The 20,960-nt window shown below is 39.7% G+C and overlaps 1 protein-coding gene across 3 annotated transcripts; it reads right to left on the reverse strand.

Moving 5' to 3' along the window:
- Nucleotides 1-4,916: 4,916 nt before the first annotated feature.
- UBXN2B (UBX domain protein 2B) lies at nt 4,917-20,428 on the reverse strand (the record flags this gene model as incomplete). Of its 3 annotated transcripts, none has more annotated exons than XM_079533578.1 (9): nt 4,917-5,079; nt 8,416-8,577; nt 10,386-10,523; nt 10,946-11,055; nt 15,043-15,120; nt 16,620-16,779; nt 16,942-17,013; nt 19,369-19,460; nt 20,306-20,428. In XM_079533578.1, 9 exons carry the CDS (start codon nt 20,426-20,428, stop codon nt 4,917-4,919), a joined length of 1,098 nt encoding a protein of 365 aa, XP_079389704.1. The 3 variants fall into 3 exon arrangements, with proteins under 3 accessions (XP_079389704.1, XP_079389706.1, XP_079389705.1); XM_079533580.1 differs by lacking the exon at nt 20,306-20,428 and adding an exon at nt 20,033-20,050; XM_079533579.1 differs by having other exon boundaries at nt 5,009-5,135.
- Nucleotides 20,429-20,960: the final 532 nt, after the last annotated feature.

The following is a 20,960-nucleotide window of genomic DNA, read 5'->3' on the forward strand; positions in this document are numbered from 1 at the left end:
TAAAATTCTGCATTCAGAGCCAAAATCACCTCAAATCAGATTTTAACAACCAGCTTGTTAACAGATGAAGTATTCAAACACAAGCACAAATAAGTTCCACACCTGACTCTTCTTCATCAGTTGCAAACTTTCTCATAAAACTAGCACTTGCATTTGCACATTTGAGCAGAAACTTTTATCTCTGAAGTCTCAATTAAAACGGATTAACTAAGTGAGAGCAAAAAGACTATAAGGATATTTATGTTCTGAACCTCTGATAAATCATGATTTAACTGAACTTGATTAGGGTCAACTGCAAGATAAACACAAGTGAATTACATTCACCGAAACATCTGCACAATACAAACTCTAAAATTCTGTGACATTAAGTGGTCCAAAACTCTGTAGACAGCTATTAACATGAAACAATTAGTAAAATTAAATTTGATAGTCAGGAAACTTGTTTTATCTTCAAAGTGTACTTACCTGGTAATCTTGGATGGTAGAGATAGTAAACAGTTGTTTGTTGTTGTTGTTTTTGTTTTATATTATTTACTTTTAGTAGAATCATAGAATAACTTGGTTTGGTAGGGACCTCAAAGATCATCCAATCCCCTGCCATGGGCAGGGCTGCCCCCTACCAGCTCAGCTGCCCAGGGCCCCATCCAACCTGGACTTGAATGCCTGCAGGGATGGAGCATCCACATCTTCTCTGGGCAGCTGTGCCAGCACCCCACTGCCCAATGAGTAAACAACTTTTTCCTAATGTGCAATCTAAATCTTCCCTCTTTCAGTTTAAAGCCATTCCCCCTTATCTTACAGCTATCAGATCACGTAGGAAGTCACTCTGCTTTCTGCTTTTATGTTCCCTTAAAGTACTGGAAAGCCACAATTAGGTTCCCTTGGAGCCTTCTCCACACTAAAAGTCCAGCTCTCTCAGCATGTCTTCTTAAGAGAGGTGCTCAAGCCCTCTGATCATCTTCATGGCCTCCTCTGGACCCATTTCAACAGCTCCACATCCTTCCTGTACTGGGTGCCCCAGGCCTGGACACAGTTCTCCAGCTGGGGGTCTTACAAGGGCAGAGTAGAGGGGGAACAATCTCCTCCCTCTCCCTGCTGGCCACCCCTTTTCTGATTCACCCCAGGATACAGCTGGCCTTTTGGGCTGCAAGCACACACTGCTGCCTCACGTCCAGCTTTTCTTAATGGAAATACTGAGGATGCACAGTGAGGTACTTACCATCTTCTACCTTTAAGCATGAAATAGCCATCACAAATTATTAATTGCAAGTATGACCAGCCAAAAGCCAAGTAAACTGCTCTCCAAATACTAAACCATTTCATTCTATGTTGTCACAGTAGAAAAACCCATATATACCGTGTTTAATTAACCAAATCTTAAAGAAAACCACCATCATAACAATGAGAATTAAAACAGTAATTGATTCTCACATGGATTTGTTGCAGTAGTTCATATATTAAGGAATGTGTTTTAATTTCACTTCGAAAATACCTGAATTAATCTTTCATCTCTGTACAAGATTCTAATTTTCATTATACTTTTTTTTTTTTTTTTTTACTAGAGCCCTATCATACTTCCCTCCCACCCTGTGAATGAATGCTTTGAACCAATGTTTTGAGCTTTAAGATAATTTCTTCAGCTCTTAAATCATTTCCACTTATTTTGTTTCCCTAATTTCCTTCATTATTTCCTTCCTCCTCTTCAGCAGGACAAGCACCATAAGACGTACTGAGTTCACTACTAACAAACATATGGATAAAAGTAATCTCCCAACCATGAAGAAAACTCCATAAACCTCAGAGGAATAGGGACAGTTCTGCTAAATTTTTTTCCTGCTGTCTTTCAACTCTTTTTTAGTGCTTTCCAGGCTATTCATGCCTTCCACAGTTAATTCCAGATTCATACCTCAACATTCAGCTGCATAAAGGATACAGTTTGATCCGATTGCTATAATTCACTAAGTGTTCAACACAAGTGCTGTGACATTTATCACTGCATTAATCGTTGGGTTTTTGAAGTTTACCTTCAAACAGTTGATCAGCTGAAGATCAGCTGAACAATCATAGTCTTAAGCTTTCCAAAAACCCACTTCAACAATATGCAACTCACAGAAACAACACAAGCTTACTGCTCTCTGTGTGACATCATTTCAATCCTTATTATTCTGTACTCTTGCCACTCACTGCCTTGTCTGCCCTTAGAACTGCACATGCCTTGGCTGAGGCCTGACAGGCTTGAACAGCATGAGCAAAGAGAAGGAGCAGTCCGTTCCTCCTGCAGAACAATGCCATTTAAAGGCCGTGGGAGCTTTCCCTGAGTGCAAGCAACTAAGCAGGGAGCTGCTAACTGCTCCCCTGAGCACTTAGAAGCTCTTACTTGGTTCGTTTAATATTAAGAAAGATTTGCATTCAGAGTGAGAACAACACGATCTAGTTGTTAGCATACACAACAAGTGCAACCAGTAGTCAGATTAAGGCAGAATGTTTACAGACTTCTCAAAATGCTGCTGAAAAAACATCCAAACCAATGAGCCTGATTATGTTTGCCCAGAATAAATGATTACAAAAATGGGAGTGGTGTCCAAAAAAAGCACAAACTTTCAAGCCCAGATTTTCAACAGAAAACATTTACTTTTGGATTGTTTTGGGTCTTGTGTGATAAAGCATTTCTGTAAAAGGCAAGCAGAGGTCAAGCCTGAACCTTTCATAAGCTGCCTAGAAGTGTGATAGCATTATCACCCGTTTTTCACAGAAGCTAAGAGGAACTTCCAAATACCTCAATAGCCTTGCTCTGTAAGAGATCTTCTACCAGTTCTGTTTTCATACTCCCTTCTTCCTTGTAGCATGTCTTAGCTACATGTTCACATAGATCTTCATTCCAAGAACAGCTTTGTGCCTTGTCTTAGCTTCAAGGAGGAGAATTTAGCATTAATAAAAACACAATTATGAAAGAGAGAACAGGTTCTAGAGGCTTTCGAGTACTTAGAAGCAGTGAAATATTTTAATTCATGCACCGATACAAATTTCTAATGCTTGACAAAATGAACTCAACTACTGGTACTCCTAGACAGTATCAGCAGCTTCTGAGCATTAACATTTACCAGCTATTTGAAACAAACACTGTCATAATAGGAGCTGTTTCTCGGCACAGTAAGAAGAAAAAAATTTTATTTGATTAAACTCTGTATTTAATGTCAGTCTTCAGAAATAACAAGCAATGTAACTGCACCTACATTCTGACCTGAAATAAGCCCAAAACACAGACTGCCCATGGTCTGCTTCACAGCACTGACTCTGTCCTCACATTTATAAATAGAATATAAATATATAAGATACATGCATAGTGTGTGTCCATCCCTTTCCACTTAGGCCTAAGTATTTTTTATATTTGGCACACAACAATCACCACTTCATCACAACATATATTGGAAAGAACAACTGCCTACGGTCTTTCAGCGTAAAAGTTTATTTACTTAGCACATTAAATGCTTTATGATTAAATCATGCAAACAGATTACAAAAACAAATGACTTCAAATACAACTGCACATTTAAAATTCACTCAAACTTTTTCTACTTTGAGATTAAAAGTTAAGGTTAATCTATCAACCAAAGATAAAGCTATGCATAAATAAACGTGTTGATGTCTTCAAGATAAAATAATCAGTGAAAAGTATTTTTAATAGATATATCTGTACAAAGAATACAGACCAATCACTCTCCTTCAGAGTCTGATCCATTCATTTGATATAAAGCCACAAATATTATAAATCTGCATACTATTAAAGCACAGCAGCCAGTCTGCCCACAGTGTAAGATCCCTACTTACATACTGCAGTGTAGGACCACATTATTTGAAAAAAAATATATGATTTCAAAGATTAAGAGGTTTAATTATACAACCTCCAATGGAAGTGTATAATGGCAAGTTGCACAAGTAAATCCCCACTGAATATTACAAAAGGTCATCAGCCAAAATTCCAAATATAAAGGCCTGACTTTCAGGTCAAAAATACACAATCAGCTAACATGTCTACTTTCATGCATGCAAATGACCGAATAAACAATTTTTGTGTCTGTGCACCTCTTGGTAGTTTTAAAAGTAACTGCTCATGTGAAGAATCACACAGCTGCACAGGGTTCGAGTTCAAAGTAACCACAGCCCTACCCTCACAAAGTCTACATCACAGCAGCTCTTCAGATGACCGAATGACTTTCTCATTTCCCTAACTTCAGAAGAAAAGAAATTCATAATTTACAGCGCAAGTAGAACAACCAGAATACAAATGAGAACACTGTTATAGGCTGCAAGAGCTAAGCTTTGCATCTCCTGACACCGATTCTCTCAAAACAACAATATAAGAATATTTACATAAGAATTAGAATATAAATAATTATACTACACCATGAAACCCTCGAAACAGAATATACAAAACTTACAATACAGCATTAATTATCCGTCAACCTATCAAACAGAATACCTTAATGTTAATACAGCTTGGAAGGTAAACATAACCTACAGGTTAAGTTTTCACATGGCTGTTTGTCAGTGCAGCATAAAACATTTCCATAGTGCAATCTTACCAACTGTGTTAAATACACTCTCCCCTCCAGAAAAATGCTTCTCCTCCCTCCCCCCCGCCATAAAACACTGAGGAGTCACTGTGATAGCTCATATCTCATACACAGCATTGTTTGAAACATAATAACAAAGGGAAGCTCAATTTAACACTGAGAAGGGATTAAACAATGCTGACAAATTAAAACAAGATATGCTATAGCTGGAAGACACGAAACCTAAAAATCTGATCTATGGAAGTGGAAGAATGAAGACATTGATCCTTCTTTTTTTCATCTACTGAAAACACTGTATGACAATACAGCACATACTCCATTCTGTTAGCAACAACTCTAAGATTACTTTAATTGCTGGAGAATCACAGTGTTAAGTATATCTGCTTCTCGTAGTGTCAGGCTTTCATCTGTTAGCTCTTTATTTGGAAAGGTCGTCACAAGAACAAAATCAGTTGTTGCAAATGCTGGACGGGACTGGATAATGAAATCTCGAATATCTTTAATCCTGTGGAAGGGATATGGACATGAAAGCTGTGTATGATTCCATTCCAATCTGAATCTCTGAAGACAGCACAACCTTCTAACAGATTGAAAAACTGTTTAGTATGTCCTACTGGTTTTACTTTTCAATTTCATCCATAGTGCTATGGGTTGCAGCCTAGAAATGCTTTACTTCTTATAGGCAAAACCTGAAGAATTAATTTTAATGCCTCTTGTTTTCTCAAATAAGAGAAATAAAAGTATCAACATAGAAGTGCATTGTAAACTGATATTTAACATAAGAAGTCAAGTAATTTTCAATTCCAATTGCAAAAAAAAAAAAAAAAAATCCCTATATTAATTAGTATACACCAAAAAGGTTAAAATAAGATTTTTCCTTCCATTATTATAACATATGGTGATGAGAAAGCAGAGGGGAATTATTAATGCACCCCAATAGCAAGTAGGTTTCCCCTCTTTTCACTTAGTATTGAACTAGCAAACAACAGTTCATGAAACAGACACAGCATAGCAAATACAATTTAGTTTTAATAATTTAGTTTTATAAGACATGGATGAAAGTAAGATTTTTAGAGATAAAAACAACTCAGCAATAAAACATCTTTGAAGGTCTACTGAACGATAAGTAGGTAGATTTACTGTAACCAAATAAGCAGGGACTTTAACTTTCTATCTTCAAGGCTTATGATGCAAGCAATGCATTTCAGGAAGCCATTTTGATCATGCATGAGCAAAAATAACTAAGAGAACACTAGCAATTATTGAATAAGCTTCTGTCAACACAGCCATTCTTACAGACGTGACTGGGAATTTACCACTTCTACCCTTCAATGCAGAGAACATAAAACATCATGATTACAGAGCCTCTCTAGCAGCCATACTGTTAAGTAATTTCTCCAACTGGTGCTGGGAAGGAAGAGCCTGGGCTGGTACTATCAAGTCTACTAAGTATGAGACATTATTGCTGAAACTTCTTGTCTATTGGCATCTCAGCTAAAATTACCTTCTTGTAGTCTATGTATTTTGTCAGGTGAAGAAAGCTGCACATTGGCTCTGGCCTTATTCTGAGACAGAAATGGAAGAAGAAGAAAGAGAACAGGTGGACTCTTAAAGCCATATAACAGCTCTGCAAAGAAACTGAGTCCACACTAAAATACTAAGATCACCTTCAAGGCAAGATTCAAGCCCAGTTTCAGCTGTGTTCTAACACAACACTGCAGATTTTGGAGTGGGCTAACTTGAGCCTTGCTTGCTGTCAAGCATGGGTAGAACCACTACCCAAATCTCTGCCTCCTGCTCAAAGTTCTCTCAGCCACGTAGAACAGCAAGTGCAAAGCATAACTTCGCAGAACTTTGCTCTAAAACAATCTCTTAGACAAATAAATGATGTTGGCCAACACCATTTGTGATAATGCCCCAACAATGTCAATAAAATTGATGGCAAGCTCCAAACAACAGCCTACTAAGTTGACTGGAGCAGATGGACACTGAATAAGGAGGAAAAGACAGAGGCATTTAACACCTCGATATTTAATAGCGATGATAGATTTTGGGGTGCCAGGACCCCAGAGTTGGAGGACCCTGACTTTACATCTGTAGTCAGTGGAATTGTAAGGGAACAACTGTATTAGCTCAACATTCCTAAGCCTACAGAGCCAGGCAGGATTCACTCCAGAGCACTGAAGGAATTAGATGTTACAGTTGGACTTCTCTCAGAATTTTAAGTGAGGTCATGGAAGTCAGGAGAAGTCCCTGCTGAATGGAAACTAGCCAATGTTACATCCATCGACAAAAAGGGCATGAGAGAAGACTCAAGAAACTACAACCTATTGATCTAATCTCAGTCCCCCAAAGAGTTACAGAGAAGATTGTCCTGTGGGACATTGAAAGGCACTTAAACAACAAAAATACTATCAGGGATAGTCAACACCAGTTCATCAAGGGAAGCCAGTGGATACAATCTTTTTGGATTTCATTAATACCTTTCATACTGCTCCCCATGGCATCCTTCTGGACAAGTTGACCAATTCTGAGATAAACAGTTTCACACCATGCTGGTTGATGAACTGGTTTGATGGTAGCATGCACAGGGTTGTAGTGAATGGAGCTGCAAGCTGGCAGACGGTCACCAGCGGTGTTCCCCAGGGCTCCATTCTACAGTCTGCTCAACATTTTCATCAATGATCTGGATGCAGGACTGGAGTGTATCCTCAGAAGTTAGCTGATGATGCTAAACTGAGAGGGATGAGAGGCCTTCCAGAGGGTTTTAGAGGGACTGGAGCACTGAGCAATTAGCAGCTGCTGGCCCTTTTCCCCCTGGTAACCGTTCACAGGACCTGTAGGAACAGCACAAAGCTGTGCCAGGGGAGATTCAAACCTGTCATAAGGAGAAAGTTCCTCACTGTGAAGGTCATCATACACTGGAACAGGCTTACTAAAGAGGTTGTTGATGACCCATGTCTCCTCCAGCATTCCAGACACTTTTGGATAATGCCTTCAACAATATGTTTAACTTTTGGGCAGCCCCAAAAGAGGTCAGGCAGTTTAACTACATGATCTTTGAATGTCCCTTCTTACTGACCTATTCTGTTCTAATGAATCTAAACACTCACCAAGTTTCACATGCTGCCCATCCCTAGGAGACAACCATCCATTGTTTGTCAGCACTAGCCCAGCCACACAGCAGAACTGAAATGAGTATGGTGTGACCATATACCCTTCTGACTACAGGAATCAGCCTACACTTACAAACCATATCTTATTCAGTCATAGTTTAGGCAGCTTCAAGTACAGTGAAATAGAAAGCTGGAGCTCCAGATTATAGGAGCAACCCTGCCTATACTGTGGAATACCTTATCTCCATAACACCTCAGAACAAAGTGCCTTCACAGAGTCATCCAAGTCAGTCACTGGCTTCTCCCACAATGAGCTCCGGGTTGGGATGACTACACTGAAAGGCTGTCCAGAGGTCAGCTTCCTCAGGAATAGTAAGGGGATCTTATACCTACACAGACACTCATTATGGCTGGTACTGAGTCTTTATAAGTCACAGGGCATCACAAGTCAGGAAAGTTTGTGACTTTGCAATTACCAAATATCCTGTGTTTTCAATTACAGAGTTTTGCTCTGATGGTCAATTTATCAATACATCTCTGTCTACGAAAACAATGCAGATCTGTGATATTCTGGTGGAATTTTATTTCCCCCTTTTTGGTGCCTTGCTGATACTCATTTGATGATAAAGCACAAACCTACCAAAATAGTTATTGTCACCTGTACTGAATCACAGAATCACGGACTGATTGATGAAGAATTAATTATTGATGTAAAATTAATTTACCTGTGTGTTTGATTAAATCTTTGTATTAATCGGCTTCCATCAGCTAATCTGATTTGAATTTTAGTTGCTGGAACAGAGTCATCAATCAGAACAGGTGCATTAAGAATGGATTTGTCCTCCTCCTCTGGAGATGAAGGTGTGCTGACTATTTCAGGTGTAAGACTAGACAAGTGAAAAAAAAAACCAAAAGAAAATAAACAATACTTATATAATTTCTTTTCAAAGACTAAAATTCCACATATATTTTTTCTGTAACTGCGTAGATCCTTACCTTTATCTGCTATTAAATAGGTAAAATTTAAAAAACAGTTTTAAAATTAAATTAAATTAAAAATTTAAAAAACAGGTACAAACTGAAATATCTGAACTGAAATATTAAGCATACAGAACATGAAATGACAGTCTCTGGAACTAGGATTCCCATATCATAACTCATGGACTGAATTTCAAAAGAATAATCACACACCATTATATTGTACTAACTGTCCCAAACTAGAGATTTAGAAATTGCTGTCATGAGCAATGTTTTACAATTCTGGGTATACCCCACCTTTTTAGAGCACAAATGATATCAGCAGATAATTGGCAACACTGCATAGAAAGCTTGCATTCTTTGTCCTGCACAGCATACAAATAAGACAAATCTGATTGGAGATAACTATTTGGCTCCTTTCTTTCGCTGCTTAAATAGCTAAGACTGCACAAGATACCAAAACAAAAAAATTCTAAAATGGGTGTGTACGTTCTTCTATGTACAACCTCTCTTCTCCACCTGTTTTTGTGCTGTATTTCTTTAAGTAGCCCAAGAAAGTGCTCAGGTGAAGATGCTACTGTACAAAATTGTTTATTTTGTATGAATTACTCCTATTTCTCACCTTTTTATTTCTTGTGAGCACATTTCCTGATTTAAAAAAAAAAAACAAAAAAACATAGGATACATACATACAGTTTGGAAACTGCTAAGAAGCATTTAGTGAATTACAAAGAATCACAGAATTGCTCAGGTTGGAAAACCTTAAAGATCATCGAATCCAACCACAACCTAACCATACTACCCTAACTAACAGCCCTCTGCTAGGTCATGTCCCTGAGCACCACATCCAAACGGTTTTTAAACACATCCAGGGATGGTGACTCAACCACCTCCCTGGGGAGCCTATTCCAGTGTTTAACAACCCTTTCTGGAAAGAAGCTTTCCTAATATCCAACCTAAATCTCCTGTGGTGCAACTTGAGGCCATTTCCCCTCGTCCTGTCACCTGCCACCAGTGAGAAGAGACCAGTCCTGCTCTCGCTGCCATCACCTTTCAGGTATTGGAAGAGAGCAATAAGGTCTCCCCTCAGCCTCTTCTTCCCCAGCATTAAGTACAACAGCATACTGTTAGTATCTTTTTTGGAAAACAAATATATCATATGAATAGACATAATCATAATTAGAAGCCTAGGAATACGCACAACTCAACAGCTCATACCAAATCAGTGGGAGAAGATGCTATAAAAGTGATAATTGTTATGTAAAAAGCCTGCTCACTGGCAGAATTGTCACTTAACTGTTTACTATGATAGTAATTTAATCTGAACAGAGATGATGCATATCTGACCAAAGGAGACATTCCAAACACAGGAATGACTTCTGCATTATTAGGTACCAGTTCCACTGGTAGAAAAATGTATATATATACACAAAGTTATACATAAGAATAGGCAGAGAAATCTTGTATTTACAACAAACATCTAGCAGGTTTAAGAGCAGGTCCAGGACACAGAAGTGAGACTTGCCTTTTAGTAAGATTACGTATAAGCTTCCACGGTTACAAGTGACTATAAAATCAGGGCTGGGACCTTGAAATCAAGGTGGCACAAAATGATTTCATATTGCTTTCATCACCTGATTAGTTCTCCAAAAGCCTCCTAACTGATTCAATCCAGCTTTTGGCATGACATACGGACACAGAACTCAGTGATTTTTACCTTCCGAGTTTCTGCCCTTCTCCACTGAAAGCTTTGAATCGCAGTCTTGGCTTCACATATTCCTGCTCCTGGTGGTCTTCCATATCCAGGTTAACCTGGCCACCATGAACAAGTCGCTGCAGTTCCACAGGAATTTCCCTTAATACAAAACAAGGCCCTCAGTTACGCTCTACTGCAATGAAGAATTACACAAATATCTTACACAGCACAAGTTCATGCTTGTACTCTGCTTACTTTAAAAGCTGTAGGTGCCCAGTTGTTTTTACAAATTGATTTCATCTCAAAATGACAGATAAAATGAAAAATTAAAATGAAGAAAAAAGATCAGCCTAGAAATCACTAACAAAATACACGGAACTAACAGCCTATATGAGTAAGAAACCAAAAAACTTCAAATTTTGAAGTACTCTATGCATTTCATGACAAATACGGAACTCATTTTATGGGTGCAAACATAGCAGAAACCTTGAGTTTTTAATAATTACAATCATTTTGAGAAAGCAGTTTTTTCTCACTTCACTTAAAGGATGTGCCTCAATAAAATTGCTATTTTAACTCACCCTCTTTTAACAGACTCAAGAAACTGAGCATTTATTGGGTCTGAATAGGATCTCAATTCTCCGTCATCTAAACTGAAGCCGTTCCTCCACAGTTTCAGCAAAATTTGAACCTGAGGGAAAAACATTGAAGTTCCAGAAAGTGAGGATATACACAGGTAATTCAGTTTCCTACAGGTTACCATTTATTCCAAGACCATTTTTACATTTTTAATAAAGAATCTCTTATTAATCTGTTATTTGTGACATACAGATAATATGCAATGACTTCATAATGAGCTTGACAGTGTTTCAACTACTTTTAAAAGCAGTAAACACTTCTTAATAAATCAAGAAATAAATGCATACATTCACAAAATATTGCTGATATACCAGTTAAAGCTATAATTGCTATTTCCTCAAATTGCTTAACTGCAGTTAAAGTTGATACTGGCTCTACCCTGTTTAAATTCTGAGCATTGCATCCTGGACACCAGCTTCCTTCACTCCCCTCTGTTTTTGCTGCCTGCACATAGCACCAGCCAAAGCCTGTATCACTGGAGACACTGCAGCTCTCAGAAGTCGGCACTTCTCTTTCCTGCAACTAACAAGATCCCAGCAAGATCAGGCTTTCCAGTAAAACTGTGCTTAGAAAACTGGCCCTATCTCAAATAATGGTAACCCCACTGCAATGTGCTTCTGGCTCAGCAGAGCAGGCTATTACTTAACAAGCAGAAGGATTACTTAAGAGGAAAGAAGGCATCATTTCCTGGCATGCCATGACATAAGATCCCAACCTAAACCACATCCTTTAGCTTCTCTCATTTTTCCTGTCTTGATGAGCCTAAGATCAACTGTAGCCACTCATCTGAATAGGAAGGTATAGAAGACTTTGTATTTTTGACTCTCCCTCACTTTCACACGATGACATGATCCTGAACAAAATAAATCTGACAAGGAGAAAGGGAGAAAAAGATTAGCTTTTAACCTGGAGCATCTCCCTGATCCAACTTACTGATTCTGCTGGCTTGTGGGAACAAGAGCCTGGACTAGACTGTCCTCCAGTCTAACACCTTAGGTTTTGTTTTGTTTTGTTTTTTTTAAAACATTATGAGACTAGCTGTATAATAACCTTTGTTTCTTTCTTACTAATAAGTGGAAGAATTTAAGCTGCATCTAAGACACAGGGAAAAGACGACTGGAACTCATGCTCAGACTGAAAAACTGGCAAATAAAAGCTTTTGATGTTTCCACTATCTTCATATTATCAGCTAGGATGCATTTAAACTGTATAAGGAAGAAAATGAGGAATAATTTAAAAGAAAAGATGACCTGATTTTTCCCACATTCGATCTTGAGTCAGAGTAGACTATTCCACAAATTGTGTCAAGTACAGCAAAGAAGTGTCAAGATGAGAAGATGTGAGTAACCTGCATAGAGAGGATTTACAAAACCAGCTATTTATAATTTGTGCAACAGAATGGTTCAATAAATTTCAGCCACTCACGTGAAAGCACGCAAAAGATGACTGCAAACATGGACAAAACTTTTCTTTTTCCTCCTCACTCTGTTTCTCAAGTAGTGAAATCAGCACTTTCTCAGCTGTGGGTGGGCACACTGTGTCTAACTTGAGCCTTCTTTCCCACTAGTTAGTCTGCTATAAAGGGAAACCATGCATTTTCCACCATACTGAAAATAATTTGCAAAGAGAACTCTAGCACAAATGGTACACAGATTATATAAAAAACTATTAAGACACAGTGAACTGAATATTATTATTAAAGAAGAACGGGATTCTTTTAGCTTATCTATTCTCAGAAATAACCATGCCTCGAGTTAGCATCAAAATTTAAGACAGTCTGGAACCTGAATCGTGTCTAGAGAAAACTAATTGCCATTAACAAAAAATAAATACTTCAGAGGTATTAACATAACTATCTTTTACATTTTGAATTAATTTTGTTTTCAAGCATTTTCCATCAAAAAAGCAAAGGCTGACATTCACAGAACTGCCACTACGCTCAAATCCATTTTCAGCTGGTTAATAGGCAGGATGAGAAAACTGCTTGGTTTCAAAATCACTAACGTGCTCAAGTAAATCTGGAACAGAGTTTAAGCATGTCTGTGGTAGCTCAGATGCATTTTGGGGAAAAAGTCTTTGGTTAAGACCTGCTTACCATAAGAAATGAAACAAATTTGCCAAATGATTACTTGTTAGTCAGCCTCACCCTTCAATTCCTGGGAAGAGACTGGAGCATCTAAACCCGGAAATCATTTCCAGGCATAGGAAAGAAATCAAATTCATCATGAGCAGCCAGCACAGACTGACCAACTAGAAGCTGTGTTTGACCAAATTCTGTAATGAAGTGATTGGTCTGGTAGATGAGGGGAGAACAGTCAGCATTGCCCACCTGGAGATCTTCACAGAGGGGCTGTCAAAGTTTGGGCTGGATGAGCAAACAATGAGCTGGACTGAAAACTAGCTGGACAGATAGGCCCAGAGGTGGCAATGAGTGGAACAGTCTATTGGAGGCTAGTAACTAACAATGTACTCCACAGGCCAATAGTGGGTTTAGTCCTGTCTTAGAATCTTCGTTAGTGATCTCACCAACAGAACAGAGTATACCCTCAGCAAGTTCGAAGATGACACAAAACTGGGAGGAGTAGCTGATACACCAGAGGATCACACTGGCATTCACAGACACCTCAACAGACTGGAAAAAGGGCTGACAGGAACCTCATCAAGTTCAAAAGCTGGAAAGCAGCTTGGCAGAACCTTAGAGGACACCAAGTAGAACATGATCCAACAGTACACCCTTGCACCAAAGGCAGCTAATGGTATCCTGGACTGTATTAGGCAAAGCTTTGCCAGCAGGTGGCTGGGAGGCCACATCTACAGCACTGTGTCCCGTTTCGGGCTCCCCAGTACAAGAAAGACACAAATGTAATGGAGAATGTCCAGCAAAGGGTCACAGAGATGAAGGGAATGGAGCATCCTCTCCTATGTGGAAAGTCTGACACTGAGCTGGGCTTGTTCAGCCTAAGGAAGCAAAAGCTCAGGGAGATTTCATCAGTCTGTAAATACCTGAAGGTGCAAATAAGACAGAGTCAGGCTGCGTATGCTGGTGCTCAGTGCCAGCACAAGAGCCAGTGGGCACAAACTGGAATACAGGAGGTTTGCTCTGAACATCAGGAAGCATTTCTTTACTTTGCAGGTTTCTGAGCAATAGAACATTCCACCTAGAGAGGTTATAGAATCTCCTCCTTACTCCTTAGAGATCTTCAAAAGCTGCCTGAACATGGCACCCTGGGCTGTAGGTGTACCTCCTTGAGCAGAAGCTTTGGACCAGGTGACCTGAATGAAGACATTCCCAGTCTCAACTATTCTGTGAAGTCATGGATAACTTATCACCCTGCTAACTGCATTCAAGTCATAATCAAGGCAATCACTCCCCAAAGTTTTGAAGAAATCCTTCATTTTTCCAGCTTTCCTACATTTCAACTATCTGCATGGTCTTAACACTAGGGAAAAGGTAACTGGCAAAATAAAGTCGTGGTATCATTTAACATACAGACGACTCGCTTTTCTAAATTATGAACTACCCAAAAAACATTATTTTATTATTATTATTTTACCAAGCATGGTAGAGATAGTCAGGTGGTAGGTATCTACTAGTAACTGTCACTTCCAGTATGTATACAGAGCAAAAAATATTAAACACTAATTATAAATCACTAATTACCAAAGGATTTTAATTAACCCAGATCAGTTCTGTGAATGCCTACAGGTCTCTTCTCTGCTTTTAATTCTAACCTCTGCTTTCACAACTCAGCTCAGGAGATCAGAATGCTCCCAGCAACTCAAGTTCCCAAAGTTGCACATGGTCACCCAGTCCTCTTGTCAAGCATATCCATAACACAGCCTTTAATGGTATCTACTAAATAAATATTTTTCCTCTGGGAACACTTTCAATTAATTTCTACTGAATACATTTCTAATATTTAGATATTTGTCCTTCTTCATAGATAACTGCAGTAATATTGGTATTTTAAGCTGTAGACACAGTAAAGGCAGGCAGCAATCAGGGACACTGTTTATGGCTATTCAGAATTGTACTTACATCTTGATTTTCTCCATATATATATTCAGAGTGCTTTTGAGATGAGTCACCCAATCTATATCCACCACCAGAAAATGACTGAAAAATAGACAAAGTAAAGCTCATTGAAAAGATATCTGAAACAGTTTATTAAATTTATCAAGGTACAATTAAAAACAACAGCAAGCTTGCTTCCATGATAAAGAGCAAACAATTCTAACTTAAGATTTTCTGTTTAGAAAGTATACATCTAGTGATTTGTATAGGATTAATATTAGTTTCTAGTCTGTACACTTTTTCAAACATAAGTAATTCAAACCAGACATTTTGATGACTGCAGATGATTTTTTAAAATCAACTTAATAAAAAATGAAGCAAATAATCCCAGTTCAAGCTGATTCCTAACAAAACTTCCCACACAACATGTGCAAGACAAGCAAGGGATCAGGCCCAGCCAGCATGGGTTCATGAAAGGCAAGTTCTGCTTGACCAACCTCATCTCCATCAATGATCGAGCGACCCACGTGGTAGACCAGGGAAAGGCTGCTGATGTAGTTTACCTGGACTTCAGCAAAGCCTTTGACACTGTCTCCCACAGTGTTCTCCTGGAGAAGCTGGCATTGGCTAAGGTCAATGGCACGGAGTTCCAACCCCTACAATTCTGCGATTCTGCGAAGTCCTGCACTTTGGCCACAACAACCCCAGGCAACGCTACAGACTTGAGTGGTTGGAAGAGCGTGGAAGAAATGGCCCTGAGGGTGTTGGTCAACGCTCTGCTAAACAAGCCAGCCGTGTGCCCAGGTGGCCAAGAAGGCCAACGGCATCCTCACTTGTATCAGAAATAGTGCAGCCAGCAGGAGCAGGGAAGTGATCATCCCTCTGTACTCAACTCTGGTGAGGCTGCACCTTGAGTTCTGTGTTCAGTTTTGGGCCCCTCACTATAAGAAAGACATTGAGGCCATGGAGCATGTCCAGAGAAGGGCAACAAAGCCCTGCAGGGTCTGGAGCACAAGTTATACGGGAAGCAGCTGAAGAAACCAGGATTATTCAGTCTGGAGAAGAGGAGTCTCAGGGGAGACCTTATCACTCTCTACAACTCCCTGAAGGGAAGTTGTGGCAAGGAGGAGGAGGGGGGTCAGCCTCTTCTCCCATGTAACTAGTGATAGGACGAGAGGGAATGGCCATAAGGCGCACCAAGGGAGGTTCAGGTTGGATATTAGGAAAAATTTCATCTCAGAACAAGAGGTCAGGAGTTGGAATGGGCTGCCCAGGGAGGAGGTTGAGTCACCATCACTGTAGGCATTCAAGAAACATTTAGATGTACTAAAGGACTTGGTTTAGTGGGGAAATATTGGTGGTAGGTTGGACTGGATGACCTGTGAGGTCTTTTCCAACCTTGGCGATTCTATGATTCCCTGAAATTGCATTGTATCCCATCACTTTCTAGAACAAGCTACTGAGCACATATAATACACAAATGCATTGATCAAATCCTCTGCTATGTGCAAACCACAGAAAGACATATTTGCTTTCATGTGATTATGTGAGTTTTGAAGAGTCTGATATAAAAAGAGATCAAAATACCTTTGGACTTTTACCTTAGCTTTATTGAAGTCACCAGATGCTCTTGAGGCTTCATCTAGTGGTACAGCCCCGTGTTCTTTTGCTTCTTTGAAGAGTTCAGCAACAATTTTACTTGGATTGTTAGAAGCCCCAGAAATTTGTAATCCTCTGTATTCTGAGTCACCTGAATAAAATCTTTAGAATAGTAACATTCATAAGCAACAATGCTTTAAAACTCTTTCCATTAGTGAAAGTAAGTCAATGAAAAATGCATTTTCAAAAACAGGGTGGAGCAATGTCAGAAAAAATAACAAGTACTTCCACAATTGTTAAATGAGGTTTTTGTTTTTAAAATACCTTTGGTTTTCTTTGTCATCACTCATGCTTCTCTCCGGTTTTCTCAAACTTCTAAAAGAATCTATTTTAAGACTGTTGAGAAAAATGAAAGAACATTCATGAAGATGACTGGCACACACAAACTAAGGACATATTTTTGATTTTACCATTTTTTAAACAAGACGATTTTATTTCTAAGCCAGACAAAATGCTCCAGAAGATCCACCTTGATGATAAGCTTATCTTCTCATCATAGCTGTTTGTCCAAGGTACACAGATGCTTAATACAGAGTAAGCCTGAAGTGGAATTCTGCTGGCAGTCTCAGAGATAATAAAGGTAATATACAAGCTGAACATCAACTGGAGAATCCTGTTTAGCAGTATTAACTTCACTTCCAATTCTTCACACATTTTAGCTGATTTTGTTGCCTAGTGAAGCCACTGCTGGCACTTTCTTTGATGTCTTGGTATTCCTGTCTATGACTATCCCTGAAACAAAGTAGTAGTAGTTTTCACTTCTATCCTGCATGATCTTAGAAACATATTGAATGGCATTGTTGAAAAGACTTTAAAAAGATTATTAAATGCCAGTTTAATTCTATCTTAGAACAAGGACCAGTTGGTAAGCTACCAGAAGACAAATGACATTGTTAGTTTGCAATATGCCAGGAAGAGCTGTACAGATGTAAACCCTCATCCTGGAGTATTTCACAATAAAATTCATCAATGCAAGATCTGCGTAAAGCAGCCGAGCTCATAGGCAGGATAAGAACACAACAGTCCACTACGTGGCAGTTTGTTAGTTCAGGCTTAAGAAACGTTTCACCACAATACATTTCAAATCAAAATATAGTGGAGCAGGACATCACGTTTTTAAGTACTGGTGTAAAACAAGGTGATTCTACAGCTCCAAGAAGGCTCTGCTTCTTATTTTCTTCTCAGAAAAAAAGCCACCAAACGTATTGCTACAAACTTAGGTCATGGACACTAGAAGCTCTTTCATGGCGTTATTCTGCTATTCTTAATCTCTTCTGTTTTCTTCCTTTGACACACTCTGGGCTTTGTACTTTTATGCCAACTGTCCTAAATTTGGTGAAGGTGCTAGAGATTATATAACACGATAGCATAATTCAGCAGGGCCCACAGACATCTTCTATACCTGCAACTGTGCAGACAAGTAGATGATTTCAAGAGAAGCATTATGTTTCCTTATAATTAACACTGCTCATTTAAAAGGCAACTGAAGTAATTTTATATATATATATATATATATATATATATATATAATTTTGGATACCATGCAAATAGCAGAACTGCAGCTGTTTTCCACTTCAGATTCCAGCATGACTGCCAACAAAGAGCAAGTGCTTGCCAATAGCAGTCACACTAAATATTTGAGACGCTATATTGCAGCTTTTTCTTCACCTGGAACAGGAAGCTGCAACTTCATGACAGGTACTGGTAAATAGAGCTGTTTGTTTAATTTGTGTATAAATTCTGTTCTACATAACTGATCTTAGGCAGTTTTATCCAAGAAACCCAAACTATTATTCTGCAATTTTCTCATCTGGTGCTAAATTCCCTCTTCCTAAGGATCTGCATTTGCAAATGCAAATGCATCTGCTCAAGGTGTAGTGTGCTGACTAAGCTCTTTTTCTGCTATTTGACCTCTTCTGAAATGGAGATTCATATTGGCAGCAGAGAAGGAAAGACAAGCCAAATACAATCCTTGTTATGGCATCATTGACAGCGCTGATTTAAAGACTTCTTTAGAACAATTCAAAGAACAATTAATTAAGAATTGGCAAGGTGTCTTCATAAAAGTTTTAAAGCTATATTGAATCTTCAAACCCCATGTGAACTGAAAACACTACAGGACAGCAAAACCTGGCTTTACATCTACAAACATGTCTTCTATCCACCCAGCACCACCAAACAACTTAATTACAAAGTCATCCTAATTTCTCTCACCTCCTATAAACCCACTACTCATTTATCTGGCTAGTTACTCAAGTAATACTGACCTAAACAGAAGACTCAGAGCAGCTCTCATCAAGTTTCACACAAACTACTGATTTGCTGAATTCTGAAGAAGGAAAGAACTGCAGTATTTTTCTGACACAGCAATTACCTGAGTTCTATCTCTGCAGAAAAAAAAAACACAAGCAACACCGCATTTCACTTGGAGCATCTTAATCTTATCTTAGGTGAAGTGGGTTTAAAGCACTGTGGAACAGCATGTAACACAACAGCTCCCAGATCAGTATGACTAAAAAAGCATTCTAAGACATGAACTATGCATTATTACAGGGATTCCAAACTTTTGATTATGAACTGCTGTAGAGCACTGTCTGTACAAAAAGAAGACAAAGTAACTATGACGACAACATTTTGTTAGCTAATACAGCACCTATTTGACACATGTCTGAAGAACAAAGCGTCCCTTACCCCTTTGAGTTACTCATCTTTGTTGTCCTTGGTTTGTCAGAATGCAATGACTGCCTTTTAGCTTCATCTTCATATAACTCTGCCAAGGCCAACTGTTGGAAACAGTACTCTTTTTAGAGGTCTAGAGATACATATGGAACAGAAATAAGACACACTAATGCTAAATGTGCACGTTATCAGAAAACTAGAGACATCAACATGAGAACTCTCAATTCTCTAAATTCAGCTTCCTTTCTATTTTATGGAAAAAAAGCAAGAAATACTCAATATGCTCATGCCAGAGTGATGTGATACTTGTACTCCACTTGCGCTTGGTCCACAGTCTCATTAGTTATCTTCAGCCTACATTAAAGTTTCAGAATACACACACACCTATATATGTTACACATAATCTCTTCAATGCTAATAAACTGAAATAAAGTTGTTAAGAATCCCTCTGATAAAACTGGGAAACAAATAAATTTTACAACGTAGAAATGGAAAAATAAAAATGCAAGTGAAGTATGTACTGGGATTAAGCCAGAAACAGCCTAACTGGCTAGCAAATATCATTGCAAATATTTCTATTAAGAAACTTTACCACACGGGCTGCCACATCAATGGAAAGTTCTTTTTCAGGAAACAGTGGGAGGCACATCTAACACACCATTTTTTAGCAACTTACTTTTGCCCTGAATAGCATACCACGTTGTTTTGTAAGTTTTCCTTAATTTAATACGCGATATCAAGTCGCAGGCGCAAGGACCATAAGCACATGCTAAGGAGGACCCAGGAAAAAGAGACTACCAACTAACTTCAGATACACCCCTGTACTCAAAGGCCCTAAGGGGTACGGCCCCACCAAGAGCCCCGCGCTCAGCCCTGCCCCCTCACGGCCACCCCTGAGTCAAAGCTCCGCCCCGCTGAGGGTCCGGGACGCCCCTCCCCGCCCGCTCGCCTGCAAATCTCTCGCGCTGGGCGGGCGGCCGCTGCCACGGTGCTGCCGCTCCCTCCGGACACCCGGGCCGGCCGCCGACATTTCCCCTTCCTGTTGAGCGGGAGCTGCTTCGCCGTCCGCCATCTTCTGAGGGCGGCAACCCCTCCCGCGGGTCGCCTTGGGCGGGGCCGGCGCCGCGCGGCACTTCCGGTTGCCATGGCAACGGAGCGGCCCCGCCCACCGGGCTGTTTCCGTGGAGACGGATGGAGGCTCGCCGCCATCGGAGAGAGCCTGGGCAGCCGGCTTCGTGTCTGTGTGCCTATCCGTGACCTCTCCTCCTCCTTGCAGAGGCAAAGCAAAGCTGCATGCATAAGCAAAGCAAAATAAATTCTTTGTTCACAACTTCCCGTTGGTGGGCAGATGTTTAGCTGTTTCCAGGAGAGCACTGTTTGATCAGTGCTTCAACTCTTTACAAGGGTAGATAAGGGCAGGACGAGGGGAAATGGTTTTAAGCTGGTGGAGGGAAAATTTAGGTTGGATATATGGGGAAGTTCTTTGCAGAGAGAGTGGTGAGCTGCTGGAACAGGCTGCCCAGAGGCTGTGGATGCCCCGTCCCTGGAGGTGTTCAAGGCCACGTTGGATGGGGCCCTGGGCACCCTGGTCTAGTATTAAATGG

The sequence above is a fragment of the Tetrao urogallus genome, assembly GCF_951394365.1.
Source record: "Tetrao urogallus genome assembly, chromosome: 3".
In the NCBI taxonomy this organism is placed as follows: Eukaryota; Metazoa; Chordata; class Aves; order Galliformes; family Phasianidae; genus Tetrao; species Tetrao urogallus.